The sequence below is a fragment of the Pyrus communis genome, chromosome 8 (genome assembly GCF_041283825.1).
Source record: "Pyrus communis isolate YQ-2024b chromosome 8, ASM4128382v1, whole genome shotgun sequence".
Taxonomy (NCBI): Eukaryota; Viridiplantae; Streptophyta; class Magnoliopsida; order Rosales; family Rosaceae; genus Pyrus; species Pyrus communis.
Genome location: NC_142572.1, coordinates 17,995,401 through 18,021,079, shown reverse-complemented (window position 1 = coordinate 18,021,079; position 25,679 = coordinate 17,995,401). Strand labels below are relative to the sequence as shown.

At 36.1% G+C, this 25,679-nt stretch overlaps 2 protein-coding genes and 1 long non-coding RNA gene across 4 annotated transcripts; 1 reads left to right on the top strand and 2 right to left on the bottom strand.

The window, feature by feature from the left end:
* Positions 1-3,706: 3,706 nt before the first annotated feature.
* Positions 3,707-5,886, bottom strand: LOC148695240 (uncharacterized). Its single transcript, XR_015965781.1, has 4 exons — positions 5,551-5,886; positions 5,346-5,435; positions 4,751-4,817; positions 3,707-3,927 (listed from the first exon to the last, which is right to left on the bottom strand). It is a non-coding gene; the product is annotated as an uncharacterized LOC148695240 (long non-coding RNA).
* An 11,181-nt stretch (positions 5,887-17,067) lies between these two features.
* LOC137718473 (calcium-transporting ATPase 1) lies at positions 17,068-23,105 on the top strand. 2 transcript variants are annotated; one of them, XM_068458031.2, is made up of 8 exons: positions 17,162-17,470; positions 17,569-17,781; positions 18,758-18,812; positions 18,935-20,886; positions 21,290-21,448; positions 21,890-22,061; positions 22,169-22,467; positions 22,593-23,105. In XM_068458031.2, exons 2-8 carry the CDS (start codon positions 17,608-17,610, stop codon positions 22,830-22,832), a joined length of 3,051 nt encoding a protein of 1,016 aa, XP_068314132.2. In that variant the 5' UTR covers positions 17,162-17,470; positions 17,569-17,607; the 3' UTR covers positions 22,833-23,105. The 2 variants fall into 2 exon arrangements, with proteins under 2 accessions (XP_068314131.2, XP_068314132.2); XM_068458030.2 differs by having other exon boundaries at positions 17,068-17,781.
* A 296-nt stretch (positions 23,106-23,401) lies between these two features.
* LOC137716931 (cyclin-D5-1-like) lies at positions 23,402-25,175 on the bottom strand. Its single transcript, XM_068456278.2, has 5 exons — positions 24,750-25,175; positions 24,552-24,638; positions 24,164-24,461; positions 23,890-24,023; positions 23,402-23,794 (listed from the first exon to the last, which is right to left on the bottom strand). Exons 1-5 carry the CDS (start codon positions 24,927-24,929, stop codon positions 23,666-23,668), a joined length of 828 nt encoding a protein of 275 aa, XP_068312379.2. The 5' UTR covers positions 24,930-25,175; the 3' UTR covers positions 23,402-23,665.
* Positions 25,176-25,679: the final 504 nt, after the last annotated feature.

Sequence of the window (25,679 nt, the reverse complement as noted above, 5' to 3'; positions counted from 1 at the left end):
AAGGCTTGGAGTGTGATGGTTCTCTCATTTAGTTGGCATTAACGAGGTGGCCCGTGTGTTCTTAGAAGAAAAAAAATCGGTTAAGGTGATTTAGATACCTGAGCTTAAGACCTATAGAGGCTTCAATTAGAAGATACGATTATGAGACAAAGACTCAAGTCAAAAGGGATAAAGGAAGATCTGAGAAGACTTGGAAAAAGACATAAGAAAATATATGAAGCTAACGGAAAACTTGACGCAAAATAGTGCGCAGTGGCATTCTAGGATTCATACAAAACCAAATCCACCTAGTGGGATGAAGCTTTGTTGTTGTTGTTGTTTGTTTGTAATGAATATTCTTAAGTCAGGACGAACAAATCACGTGGTGGTATCGTTGAAGTCTCAAAAACACTAAACACATCACTCTTTCAACTTTACAATCTCTCACTCTTTTGTGGGTTTAATTATATGGTCACATGGTCCGTTCATTCTGATTTAAAAACTTCACGTAGCACAAGAGAAGTAGGAAACATCAAACATGAAACGAAAAAACATAAATGTGGAAGGATGACAAATTTGAAAATCACATTGCCATGAGCAGAAGCGAGAATATATAATTATGTGCGTATCTCACTCACCAAAAAATGAAGATATACAATTGGTGAATTCTATAACGTAAACACCAAATTACACTAATATTGATATTGAGTAGAGAAAAAAAGGTAATTACCACCTAAGGAATATGTTTAGCATGGTGTTTTGTGGATGATTTTTCACAAATATATGTGTAGTTTCAACAAAAACCAAAAGCCAACTTTAATCATGGCTGATATGACTCCTGATCATGTAGCAACGGCATGCTTGTCTCTGGATAACACTTTGACATGTACCTGACCTCAAGCAACTAATCCAATTGGTAGTATTAGTTTATCCAATTGGGGATTATCCTCATGGCTGACTTCTGATTAGAACTTGAGTTATTGGGTAATGGTATGTTTCATATGGATATTGTTGGTCAAAATTAAACGTGAAATTAGCTGAAATGATGAAAACACAAATCTGAATCACTGAAATAATTATTTTTCAAAATTTTATTGAAATGTCATCAAAATCTAATCGATAACCTCATTAATATTCGATCAATATGTCGTTGTTATTTAATTTTGATTATTTTAACAAATCCTCATTTCGGCCACATTTTTACATTAAAAAGTCAATCCTGGTACTATTCACTTTACCCTTTATTTTATCTTTATCGTTAAAACTCAAAGTTTTCAAACTTTTTTCATTAGTTTTTTGTTTTTGTTTTTTCTATGTAGTCCAGCTTCCTTGTAGCAAAAGCTGTGAGGAAAATATGTCACAACTTGCAGAAAGAAACTTCATATGTTTTTACAGGCTTTATGGCATTGGCATATATGGCGACATAAAGATGGCATTTTGCTCATGCACTCGAAACACAAACCTAAATTTCAGAAACTATCAATAAAAAAATATAGGGTCGTTTGACAATTATACCACAGTGCAATGACGAAAAAGAATCATATTTATATATCATGATGTGAGTTTTTTCTACCGATCTCCCTCTTATTAACAAGTAACAATTTAACCCGTTAGCACCAGTGGCGAAGACAGCATGGGTCACTAGTTGTATGTGATCTCAACAACTTAAAAAACTCCATGTATATTTGTGTATTGTATTTGACCCTATGAACAGTTAGAACAAACTAAATTACAAACTTCTCCTCTTGCTTCTTCTATTATTTTTTTTATCATCCTTGTCTTTCCCTTCTTTCTTCTTGTGTGCAACTCTATTGTGCACACTAAATACTTGATAAAATGTTTCAGTTGACAAACATTGTCAGTCTTCAACATTACTCTATAATTATCCGATTGCCACCTTCAACAATCATTGAAGTTATTGGCATATATTAGCAAGAATCGACAAGTCTACCATGTGCTCAACAAAATGCTCCAATAAAGTTCTTTTTTTTTTTATTAAAATCATGACATCATTATTAAAAAATCATGACTCTGCCACAAACAAGCTAATGATATTGTTTGTCAAAAAAAAAAAAAAAATCAAGTGATATATTAATCCATACGTAATAGAAAGGCTCCAAAGTTGTTCCAACCTTGCCTGGCAAACATTAATTACCCAAGTTATAGGATAAATACAGGGAATGACAGAGTCGTGTGTACTTCTACGGAGCTCAATATCTGATTAACAAGCTTAATCATGTACCGATCGAAGTCTTCGTCGTGTGCCACATGGCGCTTCTATTACCCTAGATGGCTAAATCTATTGAATGCATGCCCTAGCATAGTACAATTGTTGACAGTTGAAGTGACGTACAGACACCATGCATGATAACGATGCATCGGTGGGGGACTCCTAGGTGCGATACACATTAACTAAATTCGGGATTAGATTGAAGGGAAGATGTGCACATGAAACGGGCCTATCCAGACTGAAGTGTCTGGAACTAGCCAGGCAAGTATCGCGCTTGAAAATGACTTATGCATTGAGTTCATAGTTATTGTGATGTTTTGATGTAATAATATAATGTTATTTGTAAGTTTTTTTTTTTGGTATGACATTAGATTGTTGGGCAGGAAAGTAGCTATTCAATATTTTTGGTGATCACATGGATTATAACTAAAATAATTCTATCAACATACGTTGTGGATATTACTTAGAGTTTTCCGACTCATCTTAGGAATACGAATAAGGGTGTGCTATCCACACATCATTTTTTACTTCTCACACATGTTTTGTTGATTTATGTCTATTGATTTTCTTCAATTCATTTGATCCAATGGCCGAAAATTAAGAGGGTGTGAATATCACACCCCATACGAATAATGATTTTCACACGTCTATTTTTATGAGATATTGTAGATAGTACCAGAACTCTCAATTCTATCCTAGTATATGGATGAGATTGTAATGAGTGTCATGAGTCATCTGAAGCAAAGCTAGCGTCCAAGAACAATGGATGATGAAATGGTTTGATGTAGCTATAAAGGGCTGGTTACAGAAGCATCTGATTCAATGGGGTTAGCCTTCAACATAAAGAAAATATACACCATATTGAATGAGAAATATGGTCCTTTTTCATGTTGCCGCATCCAGCAGTCTCCTCGGACTTGGTTCGAGATATGAAGTTTGGTTATGACGAAGATCGAATGATTTCCAGAGAAACAATGTTGATCATTCCGTCTTCATAAAAAGAAATCACATGTCATATTTGATCCATTGCAAGAAATAGAGAAATAACAAAAGTTGTGGATGCTATAGAGACACATGGCCAATAGGGATATTTATTATTTACTATGTGTCTAGCTTGTTAGATATGTTGAATCAGGCATGTGTGTTTTATTATTTTTATACATTTATCGTGTGTTAGAAAACCAAACTGGAAGTGTCGATTGTGTCATAATCGCTATTCATCTGTATATATAAATGTTAATATGTAGTAATATTAAAATTTTGCCTAAAAGCTAGTACCGGTAAACATCAAAAAAGCGTGTAACATGTTAAAACTATAACATCTTCTTCTTATTTGAGAATTTCGTAGGATTCAAAGTCCTATATTTATATACAAAAAATTTAGGATAAAATATAAAAAACTACCTCAACTATTAGTATCACGACTGACACACCCCGACCGAGATCAGGGCATGCTGGCCGTCACACGAAGGTGACGTAGCCATGTGCGCGTGCGGAAGCTAATAAGATAGTAATATAAAAGTACTAATAATTAAAAACCTAATAGCATACAAAGTACTAGTGTATGTGAGACACAATTCAGAGCAAGTCTACAACAGTCCAAAAGGAAAAGATACGACATATTTACACCCGAAGGTGACCCTACAATGGTGAATGTCTGTCAGAAATGCCGGGACGCCCTCTGGGATAAACCACCGAACTTGCTAGACCACTAGAACCTGGAGGGGCGCAAAAACAAAAGCGTGAGTGGGCAAAAACAAAGTTCTTTGAAAACTCTTTAGCAAAATACATTCTAACCCCTCGCCGTAAAACCTGTATACTTCCCAGAAAATGAACATATATACGTATGTATAGATATGTCAATCATGCTCCATGATATGCCATTCATGCTCCATAATATGCCACAACATAATCTCATAATCAAATATAAATGCTCAAGCGTAATTCACATCAATAACATATAATCTGACAGCCTGGAGTCACCTAACGTGACATGTACGGCTGCATCTAGAGCTCCACTCTCAATTCAATAACTGAATCTGCACACAAGTCGGAACCACCTAACGTGGTCTGTACGACAGGCTGGGTGTAATATATATATGTATGCTCTAGTGCTACGATCACGTGAAGCTGTGCGATAAATCGCGGGTCACCTACAAGTCGGAACCACCTAATGTGGTCTGTACGACAGGCTTGCACCTAACTTGGATCCAAGACGAGCATGCGGTGCTGGTGAACATACACGTGAAGGCTGTGCCCTGGCCCTGGACGGGAGCACTAACACCGGGGGTGCAGATTATGAGCTCTCTAAACATCTCAAACTACCATTGCATAACAACATGAATACCGCTTACCTGGCACTTACCTGTGCGTCCACAACACCAAATACACATATATATATATGTATGCCACTACTAATACATGCAATGATGCGTAAACAACATTTATATGATGCATGGCATAAAACAAATAACCTTTTCTATTTAATTTCTGGGAATTAATATGTATATAGGTATATACGGAAAACAAAAGCCCACTCACTGGTAATTAGAAGGGTCGTAGCCCCCCTGCCTCGAGTGTGTACGCTCGTCCTCGGAATACGAATCACCTAAACGCGACAAAGTTACGAAAACGTTAATTTAAAAGCACCTAAGCAACTTCTCGTAATAACTTCTCATACATTGCTCAAATTGGACAATTGAATATACTAACGTGACCTACACAACCTCAGGATCACACCCATATTTTTAGAAAAATTTTTGGACCACGCACGCGCCCCCACGCGCCTGAACAGGCACGGACCTACGCGCCCCCCACGCGCGGCCACGTGCACTGCACACTGACGGCGTCAACAGACGCCGTCAGGAATATTCCGTTAACTGACGGAATATTCCGTCAAATCTAACCGGTTACCGTTAACGGCGTCAGGAATATTCCGTCAACTTTGACGGAATATTCCGTCTCCTTCTCCAATCCGTTCCCGATGCCGGCGCCGGCGACCGTCGCCGGAAACCTGCAAATCACTATATCTCTCTCGTTTTTCCACCTTTTTCCACGTTTCTTGCACCAAAATGAACCCTAAAGCTAGTAGAACATGACCCAACAAGTTTTAAGGCCTAAAATGTCGAGATTATACCTGTCCAAATCTCCAAAACTCGGCCAACTTCGAACCTAGCCTTCCCGATGTCCAAACTCGTCCAACGAACTACTCCCAAGCTCCTGGGAACTTCACAAACACAACTACAAGCTTAGAATCTCCTAAAACAAGCTAGATTAGGTTTGCATGAACAGTGCATAATTCGGACCACTTCGAAACGACGTGAAAATGGTAGTTTTCTTACCTGGAATTGGTTTGGTTGTGCTCCTCACAACCTCACGAGTTCAATGGTGCAATTTGTTTCCTCGATGGTTGATGTTTTGAGTGTGTTTGTGTGTGGTCCGTAAGTTTGCAGAAGGAAGAAGAAGAAGATGGACTCGGGGAGAGAGAGAGAGAGACTGAGAGACAGAGTGACAGAAAGTGAGGGAATGAGGGAGGGAATCCCGGGAGAAAAGAAAACGTATGAGTGTGTGTGGTCCCACAACCCACACAACACAACACTAACGTGTAAACGAACAAATTAGGGGTAAAATGGTAATTTCAAATGTACGTTTCGTTAGTTTCGGGACGGGATGTTACAACGACACTTTTATACCTCATCTTTTAAAATTGACAATGTCATACCTCATCTTTAGAATTTGTGCTAATGTTATACATTTCGTTAGCTTGCCGTGAATTTCTCAATTAAATGCTGATGTGGCTTGATCTGTGACCCATTTTCTATTGAAAAATTATTAAAAACTAAAAAAAATCATTTAATATTTTTTAAATATTAAAATAATAAATAAAAGTTGTATATAAAAATATAAATAAAATTTAAAAAAAAAAAAAAACCAACACTCAGTTCGTCCCCTTTCCCCCCTTCTCTCTCTTCTCCCCATCTTCATCTTCTTCCCCCTTCCTGCAACTGTAACCTAGAAAAAAGAAGAGGAAAAAAAAAAAACCAATTTGTCTTCCCCGCTCCTCACCCCCTCTTCTCCCCGCACCCAACCTCCCCACCTTCGCACCCACTCTCTGCACCCAACCTCACACCCACTACCTGCAACCCAAATCCCATTGAGGTGGAATTGGGAAACCTTCGCCAGGCCGATTCCGAAGGTTAAGAACCTGGGCACGGAGAAAATGGGGGGAATGGGTGTGGAAGGAAGAGGGTGGTTGCCCCCGGGGGGGGGGTGGGGGTGGGAAGGACGAACTAGGTTCCTTTTTCTTTTTTTTTTCTTTTTTTCCCCTTCTCTCTCTCTCTTCTTCTTATGCAGGTTGGGTGGGGGGGACGGACGAACTGGGTTTTTTATTTTTTTGGGTTGCTGTAGTGAGTACGAGGGTGGGTGCGGGTTTAGGGAAGACGGAAGGGGGAAGAAAGGAAGGGGGGGTCGGGGAAAATCGCGAGTGGGGGGAGGGGAAGATAAATTGGTTTTTTTTTTTTTCTTCTTCTTTTTTCTGGGTTGTTGGAAGGGGAAGAAGATGAAGATGGGGGAGAAAAGAGAGACCCCGGGGGGGGGGGGGGTTGGGGGAAGGGGACGTGAGGGGTTTTTTTTATAATTATTTTAATATTTAAAAATTATTAAATGATTTTTTTTTAGTTTTTAATAATTTTTTAATAGAAAATGGGTCTAGATCAAGTCACGTCAGCATTTAACTGAAAAATAAACGGCAAAGTTAATGGAAGGTATAACATTGACACAAATTTTAAAGATGAGGTATGACATTGTTGATTTAAAAAAATGAGATATGAAAATATCGTGACACCAATAATTGAGGTAATTTTTTGTACTTTACCTAAAAATTTATGTGCGTAGTTGAAGTAAACTACATAAAATCAGGCAAGAAGATAAAAAAGATCAATTACGGGAATTAGAATTAGCTTATCTAACTAACTAACTATATATATATATATATATATATAAAGTAGGGTGTTTTCCCAAAAAAAAAAAAGAAATAAAGTAGGGTTCCATCAATTGGATGAAGGCATGTGTGCTGGAAAGTTTTGCAGGTAAGGACATAAAAAATTTGGGTCCCCCACTCCTTTGATACTTGACAATACAAAGTTAATGTTAGGAAGAGAGGGTAATGGAAGAAGAGAAGTAAGTAAATATATGATGTATTTGTTGATTTGTTTCCGATTCTGTATAGAGCTGTGATTTTCTCTCTAATTTTAATTTTAGTCGATTATTCTTTTGAATTTTTACAATTAACTAATTTTTTCATAAATTTTAATTTTATCCGATTATTTTTCTGAATTTTTATAAATGGCCAATCTTTCTTCTGGCTTCAGGTTTTAAATCTTTCATCCATCCAATTTTTTCATTTTTTTTTTTTTTGCCTTTATACAGTTGTTATATGTTGTCTGCGTGACTAAGATGGATAAAAAATTGGATGTATTTTTTAAAAACTTGGTGCAGGGGAATATCGGCTAAAGTTAAAGCTCAATGAGCAAATTGGACAATTATAGAAGTTCAGGGGGTTATCAGCTAAAATTAAAGTTCAAATAAAAATTTGACATTTCCATATAAGTTTGGAGAACAAATCGAAAAATATGCACATATATATGGTAGTAGAAGGCCTTTAATGAGCAATCCCTATATATATATATATATTCATAAAAATGGGGATTAGTTGTGGGTCCCACACCATGATCCGAATAGTCTATTTTTTAAGTTTCAGCTCATAGATCATCATTGCATAATATTAGCCAAATCGGAAATATTCGAGGCATCTAATTGAGTTCAAAGAAATTGACGAAACTTTATTCTAAGAAAACATTGAAATTTCATTATGTTAATTGAATAGGCAAATGATTTCGGATTGGATTGAATTTTTGCAAGAATGTATGAATCGAAACTTATAGAATAACCGGTTCAATTCGTTGAAGTTCGATGTGGAGTAAATCTCACAACTAATTCCCGTTTTTGAATAAAAAAGGAACCCTTTCCCTTAATGGGCATGTGTGGTAGTATACTAGTTGAGTGAGGATCCTCGTCGAATCCTTTTTGTGAGGATCTTGGGGATCCTCAAATGATATTCGTTTATCGTACATCATGTGATCAGAATTTATTGTAAATTATTTTATTTAAAATTAAATATAAATAATACATGACGAAAACTAGTCGTACAATCCACAATAAATGAATATAATTAAAAAATTTTAAAGATCTTTACAAAAAGAATCCGACGAGAATCTTCTAGTTGTAAGTGCAATATCTTTGGGGAAGGTAAAGTTTCTCGGCTTGAGATTGGTGGTGATGAGTCATAAAGCTTATCATCTTATCTAGTTCACTTTCTAGGCCTTTCTTTTCTATTCTCTACTTTGTTATAGGTTAGAATCTTCATGGTATTCTTGACGTGTCCATGGCTAATTAGAAAGGGATACCCTATGCAAGCACATGTACTTTAATTATTAATATTATAGCCTAAAATATAAACTCGTCACTCATTCATTCTGATCATAACCAATACTTTTTCCTATATTCATACCTAAGAGTGGATTTATTTAATGCCAACGATCAAACAATCTCTTTATAAGATTAGATTAACCCAACTAGTAGTTGAAGAAGGTTGAGAGTACGAGTGTTTTTTTAAGATTTATACAGTTAATTCTACTTAATAGGATAAGTTTTTTTGTTGTTATTGTTGTACCAAAAACCAACAATCACTTTTTGTTGTTCTCCTCTGTTGCAAACCTGTTTCATCCAAATTCATCGACTTCACTCAAAGTTTGCTAAAACTTGACCACCAACAAAAAAAACTTGACCAAAAACACTAAACCAAGCTTATATACATAAAATTTCTGAATTATTCACTGCTTAGTGTAGCTAAAAGTATATTACTATTTTGGCTATGAATTATTTCATTTTAGTCAATGAGAAATCAATCAATATCTTTCTTAAGCTATCTTATATTATTAGGCCATCAAAACTCAAAATTCAATGACGTTTATGTCAAAGGAATAGCCACTCATATCATTCATCGAAATTGTAAGTTTTTGTTAAAAAAAAATTATTATTATTATTATTATTATTATTAAAGAGAAGAATGACGGTTCAAAATTATTGTATTAATTTAAGAAATGAGAGTTTTGAACTCGAAACATATGATCATAAATCCAACACCATGACCACTAAAATGTTAGACCACATTAAAGTTGTAATTAGGGTATACATCAATAACTAATGTTGGAATTTTGAAATTGTTTTTCTTTCCCACTAAGTTGGGTTTTATGTTACATGCCATCTTATAAACTAACACACGGTACTACCAATAACCACGTTCCCTCGATATTTCAAAAGTGAAAAGTAGCGTCCTTAATTATCGTTGCGCTGAAATATTGTAAAAGAGGATTATGTATATACTTCTAACTTGTATAAGTCCATGAACCTAGTTTTTGTCATTGATTCCATGTCCACTAAAAAAAAGATGGTTTGGATAATCCATTTCTACTTTTTAGCTTTTCTTCCATTTGCATGGATCAACTTCATTCCACTTTTCAATCCCAACCCTCCAAACATATTTTGAGCAATTTTGTGTACAATAAACACTTGTCACATGATATATATATTATATATATATTTACATGTTACAATATAAGTGAACGACAAAATTGATACATTATATTTCTATATCGAAAAATAGAATTGAGCATAAAATCTCCCAACTTTTTTAGTGTCATTTTAAATTGGTCTCAATCTTTTTAAACATTCCAAACAAGTACTCAATGTATTGAAATGTCACATCTGTTAGACCCCAGTTAAATTTATGTTAAACAACTAGGTTTACATTGTCTAAAAAATCAATAAAAGGTTATGAAAACATGGCCTCCACCAACTAACAATTATCACCATTCCATCAGGCCATCACCTCCAAATCCAACTCCACCCAAAAACTCAAGCTGCCAACATTCAAAAGAAGGTCTTGGGGTTTCGGTAGTTGTAGGTTGAGCTTGAAGGTGGCGAGACTTGATATTTCTCAATATTCATTTTTGTTTTTCATTTTATTTGTGAATTTGTTTATTTATTTTGTCATCTTCACGTCTTTTTTAAGTTATTTTTATTTTTATTTTATTGTTCATGTAAGCTAAAAAGTGAGACTCATCGTCGCCACATAAATATTTAACAGAACAATTAATTGGAGCTTAATAGATGTGACATATCCAATAATTTGGGCAGGGCCGGCCCTAAGAATTTGGAGGCCTTATGCGAGCCTTCGAAGGGGGTCCTAGAGTTCTCTGACCTCCAACTCTTTTTACATTGATATGTATTAAAAAAAAATTCGCTAAATACATGAAAATGTCAACTTCTATGTCAAATATCATTAAAAATTAATATCAAAAGGAGAAAGATGTACAAATATTATTTACATATTACCCGTCTCGTGTTTTTACACTCAAATGCAACAATCAACATTCAACTCAATATCCTAAAACAACAAATTAACAGAGAAGCAACTGAAAACTCAAATTCCAGTCATTACCCATATATTATATATTAATATAAGCAAAGCATAGGCAATCAAGTAATCGATCAGATATTCAGATTCACCAGAATAAAGAATCAAACCACATTAACCACTCTATTCCACCCATTACGACATTACCCTAAAATTGAATCCATAAACCCCTAAAAGATTGAATCTCTAAATCCCTAAAATATTTCAAGTCCTAAATCCATATAGTACTCCAGAAACCCCTAAGGGATTCAATCTCTAAATGCCTAAAATATTTCAAATCCTAAATCCCTAAAGGTAGCATGGATTCGAAAACCATAAGTCCATTTACAAACAAGCTTACAAATAAAATTATAGGAAAAAGAAGAGGATGGAGAGCTAGAGAAGCAGTGACCTGACTTGTAAGTAGGGAAAGGATATCGCCTTGCCAAGCTCGCCTGCTAGTCACCACCAAGTGGGACCGAAAGAGGAGTCCCTACTCAGTACGCCAGATTCCAATCAATTTTCTATTGTTACAATGTTAATATTATGTTCAATAAATGAATGAACGTTCAGATTAACTGCATCTAACGGCTAGGAAAAATGCTAGAGCGAAGAGGATAGTAATTTCGTATATGTTTGTAAAACTATATTTACATGTGGGTGCGGAAAAAGAAAAAAAAATATTTTGTGAAAAAATATTTTATTGCCTATGATATTATTTTTTGATATTTTTATTGAATTTGAATTGAAAAAATTTGGGCCCCTCTGAAACGGGAGTCCTGAGCGGGTACCTACTTTTTGGCTACCCTGAGGTCAGTCTTGAAGTTGATTACTTGTTTGGAATGTTTAAAAAAGTTGAGATCAATTTAGAATAACACTAAAAGATTAGAAGTATATACACATATATTAATTGGAATGAAATAGTATGTTAATTATGAGTATCCTATATACTAAAAAATCACTAACAATAAAGAAGTTTTGAACAGATTTCATTTTTCTCAGAGAGCACGCGTGTGCATGAATCTGCCTCCCACTGATCTATTGGCAATGGTTTCCCATGCTAGGATGCGACTTTGTGTTTTGCTTTTGCATCTTCGGTTTCATCACTTGGATTGGATTAGATTTGATGTACCTGGATAAGGTGGACAGCAACGTACGATCGACCAATTTCCTGCTATTACACAATTTAGAAGATCATCATGCATTAACTCCAAAAAATTTTGAGTGTTTTGATAGTATCGTTCATAGCGTGTTATTAATTTTACGTATTATAATTATACATGAGCAAAATACGAAATTTATACTTTAAATTATAACAAGTCGTATATAATTAATACAGATTGATTGGTATCAGGTGGTGGGATTATGGTCTTACGAAAAAATTCAACTGCATGCCCTAATTTCTCTATTATGAATTTTCACGCTTATTTTTTTTCTACTCCATCACTTGTCTTTCCTTATTTTTATTTTTTATTTCTAAATTATTATTGTCAAAGGAAAAGAGGAGGGTTCAAACCATTTACAATAATTAGAGGAGAGGGTGTTTTGTACCCAAATCGTGTTGATATAAATTCAACATCTTTTTCACTAGAACGTTGGATCACACGCACATTTTTAACTTGATGAACTGTGATATTGGAGTTTTTTATTATATACAAAATTGTAAAAAGAAGAACCAAGTGGAAACATAGAGAAAGTGAATTGGTTTTGGACCTTTTTAGTTAAGTCTTCCATGGATGTTTAGGGTTATGCACGTGTAGTACTTTTGTTATATCCTCTGTCACACTTTCATGATCAAACGAGGAGGTCCTTCTCATCGTTACATAGTTCTTTTGTATATAGTGGGTTAGCTTTGATATGACATCGGCAAAATAAAACAATTCATAAGAGTTTGAACGATCTTAGAGTTTTTTATCACTAGTAAATTAATTTTGAGTTGAATGTTCACATTTTGGCACACATGTAAACTCTATCAATCTAACCGATTACAAAGAGATAAGAATATGAATTCTTCTAGCTTTTTTTTAAAAAAAAAAAAAAAAAAAAAAAAAAAAGGATGACCATTTGGTGGTGGAACCACGACAATCCACTATTTTAAGCGTTGGAAAGACTTACATAAGCATTTTAATTTCTTCTCACCACTATCACATGATTCACCAACGTCATAAATCAAACTTAAAACGAGTCATATAAAATACAAGCATGAAATTTGCCTCAATCATTGAGCCGTTGGTGATGGTTTCTAGCTAATATATAAAGTGATATAATTTGTAGTGTGATTAGATTAGATATGGTGTGCACTCACGCGTGCATTGGAAACAAATGTACGTCCACACATTTTTGGATATGTAATTGTAAGATTGTTGGGTTTCCAAGTTGTTGTCTGCTTAGTGTTTTTGTTACTGTTCCATCTATTACGTGACGGTTTCATCTCAAATCTCTATGACATAACACATAGGTGCCTCTAAAAATGTTATACTTCTTTCGGTATATTTAAAAATTAATAAAATCGGGCCGTGGGCCTTGAGCTAGAATTTTGAAACCCATGTAATCAGAGTCCATGAGTGTTTGTACCCTTTTTATTTTGGGCCTCCTGGCCTCAATCGAAAAGCACCGTTTCAATGGCCCAAATCTTTGTTACTGCACTTTATCGTTGTGCTTTCATGTGGCGAGCCAAGAGGAATCGAGAAGCAGTGGGCGGTGATTCCGGCGAAGAGGCCACCGGAGATGTATACCGAAGATGGGAGCAGTGTTGTCTGAAAATACCATTCCGGTGTAAACAAATTTTCCTTTGAGCTAAATACCAAACCAATCTTCGTGTTTTTACGTCGTTAACCAATTTAGCAACCGTATTAAGATCATTTCGTAAATGCAGTTCATTAAGACCTATCCTAAATTTTCAACCATGGTGCAAAATTGGGAACTCATTCAAACGCTTTTACTAGTGCACAATAAAAACTACACAACCAATCTGTACAATTGAATATAAACCGTTAGTTCAATTAATTTAATAGTTTTTATTCAATTTTGCATATTAATTTTGTTGTGCATTAGCCTAAAATAGTAATTACCAAAAGGACGCCCACCCCAACTGAGTAACATTTAAGCTGTAGGGTTCAAATCTTCTGCACCTAAAAATTTTTGTGATCTTTTTATGACCTATTTACTTAATTGATAATTTGCATCCATCAACCAGTGTTTTGAATGTAGAAGATTTCATCTCAGGCTATAGCGTCTATTTGGCAATTGGGGCTTTTTTCGGATGAGGATCCTCTTTATAGGAATTTTAGAGATCCTTACATCTTAACCGTTCATAGCATATTGTACGGTCAATTATCTTTAAATACTATTTTTGTTTAATTTTAAATAAAAAAATTTAAATAATTTCTAACCGCACCATATAAGATGAATGGTTAGGATGTAAGGATCTTTAAGATTTTCACAATTTGGATCTGGATAGTATCTAATATTTTTATTTTTATTTTTTTCTCATTAGTGTGACATTTACAGGGCACATGCTGCACGACAATAATTTGAAAAGACGTGAACGACCACTCAGTGAACGGCATCTCCTCCACCAACTTTGGTTTTATCAACTTTATTCCTAATTTTTAAAGCCGGCCAGACAGGCATTCTGGAATCTCTTTCGAGAAGGTGTTCCTATAAAATGAAAAAAATGTTTATAACATTTCTTGTGTTATTCTTAACCCATGGACCCTCCATTTTAATTTTAACCATGGAGATAGATGGTATATTGGTGTGTGGGTGTAAAGTTATTAACTACTATAGTTTAATAGTATTCGTTTCATTTGTAAATGAAACATCTTAAGATTCAATTTCTGCAATAATAAGTTTTATACCAAATTATTAAGACAATCTCATTGTGTGGCTAAGTTTAAATCTCCGTTTTTTTTCTTTTTAATATATCAATGAATGGAAAAAATTGATGGGAAGACCTGGAGTGATAATTCCCTAAAGAAGAGTTGCAAACAATCATCGATTGAAAAAAATATGGGTTTCAATTTCACATTGCAGACTCTCCGACCATTTAACGTAGACAGTACATATTAAAAAAAACTTTATGTTACATGAATGACTTTAACCAAGTTAAGAGTAGTATGCTCACCCTTATATATATCCAAATTCGAATCATCCTTAATTTAGATGAAATTGAAAACATTACGAAGAAAATGTTCCTTCCAAAATTTGAGTCACGTTTTAAACCATATAAATGACTTCAAAAATTTCTACTTTACACGAAGGTATTTTAAATTATACTACATAAAGAAATAGATATAATAAAGTGACCAAACTTATATATGCAATTTTACCGAGAAACATCATAAGAATTAGAGTAATGTTAAGGAATTCACATTGTGTAAGGAGTAAATTGTAATAATGGTTTTTTAATTTTAACTCAATTGAAGCAATGGTCCCTCAACTAAAAATCCATTACCATTGGTCTCTCAATTCATCAAAATATGCAGCTATGATCATTCAACTAAAAATTCATTACCATTGGTCTTTCGATTTTAATCCAACTGGAGAAATTGTCCCTTAGTTTTAATCCAATTGGAGCAATGATCCCTCAACTTTAACTCAATTGTAGCAATGGTCCTTCCAACATAACTCATTTTGACAAAATTCTGATGTAGTTGACGAAAAGGACCATAGCTATACGTTTTGATGAGTTGAGGGACTCCAATTATAACAACGATCATTCAAATATAACTTATTTTGACAAAATTCTAACGAAGTTGACGAAAATGACTATGACTACACATTTTGATGAGTTGAGGAACCAATGATAATGAATTTTTAGTTGAAGAACCATTGCTCAAATTTGATTAAAAATAAAGAACAATTGCTACAATTTACACTTTATAAACGACAAATAAACTATTCCTTAATAGAAATAAGACCCACAATATAAATAAGTTCCACCTACAATGATTTAAGTGTGATTTACAAAAATGTGATATTAGTAACATTTTCGAGCACGATTTCGAGGAAGTTGCGATTGCTTGTCCCAACCTCACCCATGTGCATGTGATCTCCATCTTGGCCCGTACAGTCGGGTCCCACTTGTGCACCGTACCTATTACAAAATGGGATACAAAACACATGAACAAGAAAAGCATAAATAATAATTCTTTCTCAAAAACACAAAAAACAGAAGAGAAAAAGTAACAAACAAAAATACTAATGGGCCCCCGCTTTAATAACGTGCTGAGCTGCCATCACCTCATTGGCTCCCAATTCCCCATCAAAGCCACCCCACATGGAACTGGATCCTCCCGGATCCAAAGATCTGAGCTCGCTGAGCAATGCATCTAGATTATTGAAATTTGATTCAACGATTACAAACAGAGAGTCTCTTTCTAGTTATAATAATTGTAACCGTTAGATCAAATTTCAATAGCTCAGATGTATTGCTCAGTGGGCTCATATCTTTTTGTATCCGGATCCACCCCACATGGCCGAAACCTTCTAATCAATTTCCACTGACCAAACACACGGCTTTAGAATATTGTTTAAAGAAAATATTTACATTTTATTAAAATAATATTTTAAAATTGTTTTTATAAATCGTTTAATTGTACATAAATGTCTAATATACAAAAAATCCTGCTTCTATCTGTAATTCAACTCTCATTATTTTTACTCTCCGTAAACTATATTCTATTAAAAAAAAAATTAGATAACATACTAGGAGCATCTCTAAAGAAAATGTCAAATTCAAAATATTAAATTTTAATTTGATGACTGACTTGACAATTTGATATATTATCAATATTTTTCTTTCACCCTATATGCAAAAATTTATTATTTCATTTATGTTTTAAATAAAAATAATAAAAGTTGGACTGTTGTTTGTTTAAAAATAATACTTAAATATGCTATCATTTAAGATAAGAGAGCATTTTTGCTCACCATGCTCACCATCATATTTATCACTGTTAGATGAATTTGAATTTCGAGATTCGTGTAGTAGAAAAACACAAATATCAAAATTCAAGCTCATCTAATGATGATAAGTAGGGTGGTGAGCATACACCATACTAAATGATGGTGAGCAAAAATGCCCTCTTAAGATAAAACAAGTGGAGTACGTTTGAAAATAGCAAAAACCTCATTTGACGCCAGCATCAATTTGACATCTCCTTATTCATGTTAGTTTAGTCTTCTTTTCTATATCAGCTTTAACATCTAAGTTGAATATGGTCTAACGACAAAAAAAAAAATTAAAATAATCTACTAACGGTATCAATTTGACGATTATTTAATTTACACAAAAAAAAAAAAAAACGTTATATATTAAATTTCTGGAATTTCCCAAATTGACCGCTCCCTCTGTTTCCTAAACGCGGTAACTCTGACACCACGCGGCGAAGGCATTACTTTAATATTTTTACCCACTCTGTCACGCTTATCCCTCAACTACTATTCCATGCTATAATGGACCACTACCAGATTATGGTCGTTGAAATGTTGAAACGTTTCGTCCGAAATATTGATCGGAGATATTGAAACGTTTGAGGCCAGAGAGCTGCACAGTTCTACAGATTGGTCAACGCCCAGTCTCTCTCCGTCTTCAGCTTTCCGCCGTAGCCGAAAGCTGCAAGAACAGTAAGAGAGAGAGAGAGGGATTTGGAGGAGAATACCAAGTCAGATTCTGTGGCGGTCTGCGGCTGAATGTTATAGCACATCAGAGAGAAAAAGCCGAAAAGAAAAAGCGATTCCAGGTACTGTCGGTAAAAGCACTTTTGGTTCAGCTTGCGTTTGAGTCTTTGGTGGTGTGCTTGAATGAGTAAAGGTTAGGGCGGTTACTGTGTGTATAAAGGCTAGGGTTTCTGGTTTGCGGTGAAGCTGAGAAGTTGAGATGGAGAGCTATTTGAACGAGAACTTTGATGTGAAGGCGAAGAACTCGTCGGAGGAGGCGCTTCAGAGATGGAGGAAGCTGTGTGGATTTGTCAAGAATCGGAAACGGAGGTTCAGATTCACTGCTAATCTCCCCAAGCGTTTTGAAGCTGAGGCCATTCGACGATCCAATCAGGTATAAATCGGTTACTATTGTGGTTTCTCTCTCTTTTTTTTGTTCTGTTTGGCTCCTGAGAAAATTTCATTTTTGGAAAATTTGTGGTTCTTTTTGTTGATCAGTTGAGTGTGATCCAAGTGCTACACTTAATCTGGATTTCTAATTGATTAATGTTCATTTTCTGCATGCTTATAGATTTACACTTCAGCTGGATTTCTAATTGATTAGTGTTCGTTAATCTGGATTTCTAATTTGTTAGTCTTCATTTATCTGGATTTCTAATTTATTAGTGTTCGTTTTCTAACAAAATCAAAGTGTTGTATATAGAAAGTTGGGAAGATCATCTCTCAATCGAAATTCGATGATAGGCTAGCTAAGAAGGGAAAAAGTAAACTCGCTGTTCGTAATTTGGGATTATGTGTTTCTGGTGCATGCTGAACTATCAATGCTGTTACCAGATCCATTTCAGCTTGAAATAGCCATTTTGTTCTGTCTCATCTTGCTGAATGTCAAAACGAAAACCTTGGCCAAGTACATATTGTACTAGATTTGGTTGATGGTATATCAACTGTTCTATTCTGATAATCTGTAAAAGACTAAAAGGTCTTAAAAATTGATGCATTGCGTGGTATGAGAGTTTGTTCAAGGGGGATGCACGTGAACGTTGGGACTCGTGAATGATTATCAATTCAGAACCATGCACGGTAAATTTTTTAAGCAAACTCAACAGCTTTAAATGACCTTATGCTACATAAATGAGGATAAGTTCAATTCTGTGGTGAACCATAGTTGCTGTTTGATAGACTATGAAATTAAGGTATACCGTCTACCATAAAAAGAAATTGAGCAGATATATTTATACTTAATGGGGGTAGTAACCAGTAAAAAATATATTCATGAGCATACTTCATGTAGAAATATATCTTTTGCTGTCTTATAAAAGAAAACTTTATTTCTTAGTGTGTTGTCCTTCGTTCTTCGGTTGAAATAACAGGAGAAGTTTAGAGTTGCAGTTTTGGTTTCACAAGCTGCGCTTCAGTTTATCCAAGGTTAGAATCTTAACCTACTCGGTTCTAAAGTTGTTTATACGGACGATAGTTTTTATATTTTACAAACAATGTTTCTATTTGTTTTATATGTTTATTTGGTTTTCAATCTTCAATGTGTGCAGGCTTAAGTTTGCCCAGTGATTATACCGTACCTGAGGAAGTCAAAGCTGCGGGTTTTCAAATTTGTGCTGATGAGGTGGGATCGATTGTTGATGGCCGTGATTTGAAAAAGCTGAAAAGTCATGGTGGTGTGGAGACTATCACAGACAAGCTTGGAACATCCAGTATCAATGGAATTTTTACTTCTGAGAAATTGCTTAATAAGAGAAAAGAAATATATGGGGTTAATAAATTCATTGAAAAACCGTCCCGTGGTTTTCTTGTTTATGTGTGGGAAGCCCTTCAGGACACTACCCTCATGATACTTGCTTTTTGTGCCTTTGTATCTCTGCTTGTTGGGATAATGACAGAAGGTTGGCCAAAGGGTGCCCACGATGGACTTGGAATTGTTGCTAGCATTTTGCTTGTTGTGTTTGTCACTGCAACTAGTGATTATAAACAATCTCTACAGTTTAAGGATTTGGAGAAGGAGAAGAAAAAAATTACAGTTCAGGTTACTAGAGATGGATTCAGACAGAAGTTGTCCATTTACGATCTACTTCCTGGCGACATTGTTCATCTTTCTATTGGAGATCTGGTCCCAGCTGATGGACTTTTTGTTTCAGGGTTTTCTGTGCTGATAAATGAATCCAGTTTAACAGGAGAGAGTGAACCAGTTAATGTCAACACTACGAATCCTTTTCTCCTCTCTGGAACTAAAGTTCAGGATGGATCATGCAAGATGCTTGTAACTACTGTTGGAATGAGAACCCAGTGGGGTAAACTGATGGCTACTCTTAGTGAAGGAGGAGATGATGAAACCCCCTTGCAGGTCAAACTAAATGGTGTGGCAACCATCATTGGGAAAATAGGCCTGTTTTTTGCTGTTGTGACATTTTCTGTATTGGTTCAAGGATTGTTCAGCCGCAAGCTTCAACAAGGATCACACTTGATCTGGTCTGGAGATGAAGCATTGGAAATCTTGGAATATTTTGCTATAGCTGTTACAATTGTTGTTGTTGCTGTTCCAGAGGGTTTGCCTTTGGCTGTGACATTGAGTCTTGCTTTTGCCATGAAGAAGATGATGAACGATAAGGCACTAGTCAGGCATCTGGCTGCTTGTGAGACAATGGGATCAGCCACAACTATCTGCAGTGACAAGACTGGGACACTAACGACGAACCACATGACAGTCGTGAAAGCTTGCATTTGTGGTAAAATCAGAGATGTGGGAACCTCCGAGGAAGCTACTAACTTTGCTTCTATAGTTCCTGAATCTGGTTTGAGGCTTATACTGCAATCTATTTTTAACAACACTGGAGGAGAAGTTGTTAAAAACAAAGATGGCAAGACTGAGTTACTTGGAACACCCACTGAGACTGCTATTTTGGAATTTGGGATGTTGCTTGGCGGTGATTGCAAGGCAGAACGGGAAGCAACAAAAGTTGTTAAAGTTGAGCCCTTCAATTCTCATAAAAAGCGAATGGGTGTTATTCTAGAGCTTCCTGAAGGTGGCTTCCGGGTGCACACTAAAGGTGCTTCTGAGATAATATTAGCTGCATGCGACAAATTCATGGGTCCAGATGGTGAGGTTGTTCCCCTCGATAAAGCATCAATTGATCTTTTGAATGGCATCATTGAACGTTTTGCTAGTGAAGCCCTTAGAACTCTCTGCCTTGCATACATGGAGGTCGGCAATGAGTTCTCAGCTGAAAGTCCTATTCCCACCTCAGGGTACACGTGTATAGGCATTGTGGGTATCAAAGATCCAGTTCGTCCTGGTGTCAAGGAGTCTGTTGCAATTTGTAGGTCTGCTGGTATTACAGTCAGAATGGTTACTGGAGACAACATAAACACTGCAAAAGCAATTGCAAGAGAATGTGGAATTTTGACCGATGGAGGTTTGGCAATTGAAGGCCCAGTGTTTCGTGAGATGAGTGAGGAGGAATTACAAAAAATTATTCCAAACCTTCAGGTACAGTTTCTTATTTTTCTTAAAAGACACTTGTGCAGAAACATGTTATCAAAATTTCACAATCCCGCCAGTGAGCTGTCTCAGAAACATTTAATTAAATGAATTTTACTTAACAAATTCCCTAGACTAGTAGACTGTTAAACCTGTTGAAATTCCTTATTCCCCTGTTACCATTATTGCACAGCTAATTATGGTAGATATGCAACTTCATGTCTTTAGTTGGAAGTAGAAATACAAATAATGACATAGCACTAACCATATGAACGATAAATACATTATTTCTTCACTTACAGGTGACGTGCACCTTTAACCATAAATAATAGAACAATTTTCTTGTCTAATTTTTCTGTTCCCTTCCACTTCAAGTGACTTTTCTAATGATGCAATTTGATGTTATGATCAGGTAATGGCTCGTTCTTCACCAATGGATAAGCATACCCTTGTAAGACACTTAAGGACCACTTTTCAAGAAGTTGTGGCTGTGACTGGTGATGGTACAAACGATGCTCCAGCACTTCATGAAGCTGATATAGGACTTGCAATGGGCATTGCTGGTACTGAGGTATTTACGAAGATGTTGCTTCTTTTTGTGTCTTAGTAAAAGCCTCCTCTCTCTCAAATCGTAAAGTCGCACATTTCCACAGTTGATTTTCCCTATTTTCTCTCTTGTCATGCCTGTAAATCTATTTCCTTGCGTTACAAACATTCAATTCCGGTAGATTTTGATTGGAAACTATAGTTGTACAATCAGAGTTGCATGATCTTATTACTAAATTGAGATATCAGAAGAATGCACAAGGGTTGCAAAGTGGTGGTGGGGGTGGTGTTAAGACTAAATTTTATGAGGTTACATTTGGATAATACAAGAAATAAGTGAATCATTTGCCCAAGGACGTCTCATTTACTCTCTTCTTCTTGTGCATGGATACCCTGATCCTTTATTTTTAGATGAGCTTGATCGTTTTTGATATTAAGGTAATGAAGAATGTGCTAATTATATCAGGTGGCAAAAGAAAGTGCTGACGTGATAATTCTGGATGATAACTTTTCTACAATTGTGACTGTGGCCAAATGGGGACGTTCAGTGTATTTGAACATCCAGAAATTTGTTCAGTTCCAGTTAACGGTTAATGTGGTTGCACTTATTGTCAACTTCTCTTCTGCCTGTTTAACTGGTAAGCAGACTGCGATGCATTCTCTCTTGTTTAAGTTTCTTATTCTTTTTTCTCATGAAAATATTTTCTTGGCTAACTTTTTGTTTTGGGGTTGATAATGCTCATAGGAAATACTCCCCTTACTGCTGTTCAGCTTCTCTGGGTCAACATGATCATGGACACTTTAGGAGCCCTTGCATTAGCCACCGAGCCACCTACTGATGATTTAATGAAGAGAGCACCGGTTGGCAGGAAAGGAAACTTCATCACTAATGTGATGTGGAGAAATATCCTAGGGCAGTCTCTGTATCAGTTTGTGATAATATGGTTTCTACAGACCAGAGGAAAAGAAGCTTTTCAGCTTGTTGGCGCAGACTCGGATTTGATCTTGAACACCCTTATCTTCAACTCATTTGTGTTTTGTCAGGTAATTATGAATCATCGGGGGTTGTTAATGAATGGAGTATTGGAAAAAGTAAAATTCAAATTCAGTACATGACTACTCAATACTCATCCACATACATTCATTTGAATGCTACTGTCTTCTTTCAGGTTTTCAATGAGATCACCTCGAGGGAAATGGAGAAGGTTAACGTCTTCAAAGGCATAATGCAGAACTACGTTTTTGTGACTGTACTCTCTGCCACTGTTATCTTTCAAATCATAATCGTCGAGTTCTTGGGTACATTTGCGAACACACATCCTCTAAGTTGGAAGCAATGGTTTGCCAGCGTTGCACTTGGGTTCCTCGGCATGCCGGTTTCAGCAATTCTGAAATTCATCCCTGTGTAACAAGACTGAAATCAACCGGAACTTGAACAGGTACTTCTCCACTTGCCTACCGATGGATGTTTTGTTATGGCATCATTTCAAAGATCATTCTTTTGACTCCGTAAACTCTGAAAAGCTCACAAATTCAAGGCTAAATGATAAACTCTCCCGCTTACAAAGTGATAGTTTTTGTAAACATGAATGCGTAGGACGCATTCCACCTGTTCGAACGTCTAACCAGTTGTACTTTTACAAGGATTTAGTTTGTGCTAACAGGTTGAATGTTTTGCTTAATCGTGCTGTTCATTCCTAAATGCTGATCCTTCTCTTGTAATTGTTTGCGTTATTGTCGATAATTAAACCACCGATTGATGCATGCTGCATAAGAGACTGCTTGTACTATAGTTGGCCATGGAAATTTCCGGGCATATACCGGAAATTTTGCCTTAAAATTTACCATGGCATGCGACTCCAGCTCTTTCGTCGAGAAAACAAATTACATGATATGCCATGCAATCTTCTCGTATCTTCGCTCTCATCCAGACATCAGTCAAAGTTATGAATGGAGGTGTCACGTGATGAGAGAGATATAACACAAGAATTTACTCCAATTACAATCTTTAAGCCAATTACAGTTTTACCAAAGCTGTGAACAAGTAAGAACTGTACACTCTCAACCGATTACGGTTTTACCTAATTTGGTCACCTGTGATATTTACTATTACCAAAGTAATTCCACTCCGCTATCGAAATTTCTTTAGCAGAACAGAATCACAGTTCTCTGATGTAAATGCAACTCAAAAGAATTCTCGACAACATCCATCCACAGGGATCGAATCAAACGGAATCAGCGGTCAATCGGTTTTTACAGACTTCTCGGCTGGAACTGGAGAACTGACTGCAACATTTACCGGGATTGATCGGTCCTTCAGACTCATTAGCTCCTTCTCCTGCATCCGATTGTAGCATAAAAACACAGCTTCCTGCAACACAAAGGCCAATGAGTCCAAGATTAATCAAAATCCAGTCTTTAATCTACTTGATTAATCAACTAATGAGATCAATTAAGAAAACTCACAATTTCCAGAAAATTCAAGTCAGGAACCGATTTTATCTTGACTTCCACTGCTTCCTTTGTTAACTTCTGATCCATTGCCATTAAGGTGGCGGCTGCTGCTACGGCGGACGGTCGATGATGCATTAAGTTAATCTCTGTAAAACATTAAGATTAGAGTTAATTAATAAATTATAATTAACCATCTAAATCAACCAACAGCAAATAAAGTAAAGATTAATTGAGTTAAGTGACTGATCAAACATAAAACATTGTTCATGAAAATTAACAGAAATACCTGTCATTCCAGAAAGGAGGTGTCCTTCAATCCGAGACTTCACATCTGATGCAGGTCCCTGGCATAACTTGAAGATCAAGTAACCGAGAAAAGCAAAGGGTGTGATCAAACTCAGCCTCCAATCTAAGTGATCGAGAAACGCCAACTCCGTCGTCCCAACGAAATGACATGGAAAGGTGTAGTCTCCGACGGCGTATTGTGACAGTGGTGGAAGTTTCACGTCCAACTCCTCCATCTTTGCCGCCAACGACAGGCACACCACCGAAAGCAACCTCTTTGCAGATTTTGGCTCTTCTTTCTGCAGAAAAAGAAGAAGAAAAAACCATAAAAATATAATCTTTAAAACCAGAACTGTTAATCAAATCGAAGTGTAAAGAACAAATCCTACAGGGTCGGAACTCAGCGAATAGAATCGATCGAAATATGCAATGGCCAGATATGCTGTCAAGGGCTGAAACCCAAGTTCTGCACTTCTCTGAATTTCAAGAACACCCGATTAAATTCCCAATTGAAACTTCACAAATGTTGGTTCAAATGGTCGATATTTCGAAAACAAGAAATGGGGTTTTGGAGTTCGGAGACTAACCTTGAGAACCCATTTGATGGATTCAGATCGAGCTTCCAAAACCCAGCTGGGAATGATCACATTTTCGTCTTTCTTGAACCCAAATTCCATCTCTCTGTTGATTAAGTTCTTCAGTTGCTCTTGTTCCAGTGCACTATCGGAGCAGTAGTTCGTGCTGATCAATGCGTTTTCATCTGCCATCTCTCCGTCCAAAAATGTCAGACTTTCGTGGCAACAAGCGTCCGGCGAGAAGGGATCGTAGTTATCACCACCGTCGACCTCCGTTGTTTCTTTCTTGGCAAGAAAGGTGCAGAAAATGTAGTAGAAAAAAGGAATCAAATAGTATGAATTCAGTGAGCCAACCCAGTACTGAAGCCAAAGATTTGGAGAGAGAAAATGGTTGACCAGCAAAGACTGAATACGACTGAATATATTTATAGTGAAAGTGGATGCAGAGATGTGACACCGTTTTGACGGTTGCAGGTTTCGCAGAGTAAAACATAGTATTACAACAAGCATAATTAAAAATAAAAGGCAAATGAAGAAGATGGTTGAACTTTATAAAGTTGTTAAGTGTGTTTAATTTTAAGTGTGTTGTTAAAAAGCATTTGTACTTTTTAAGAATTTAATGGTAGTTTTTTTAGCTCTTTTTATCTTCAAATTAATTACTAAATTTTGTTTGAATCAAATGCACTAGATTGTGCCACGTTTGACAACCCTAAATTTTTTATTTTTTTTTAACGTTGGAAATCCAATGGTTTGCAAGGATAAGGCAACAATCTCCAAGGACTAGGTTGTGCACGTGGGTGGGCCCACTACTGCAATTAATCAACTGCAATGACACAAGCCAAGACAATTCTTGCAAGGGCAACTGAAAGGGTACAAGCCCTTGGCCTAATTGCCCTCCATTTATTAAACCGGTGGACCACCTTTTTTGGGACTAGGACAATT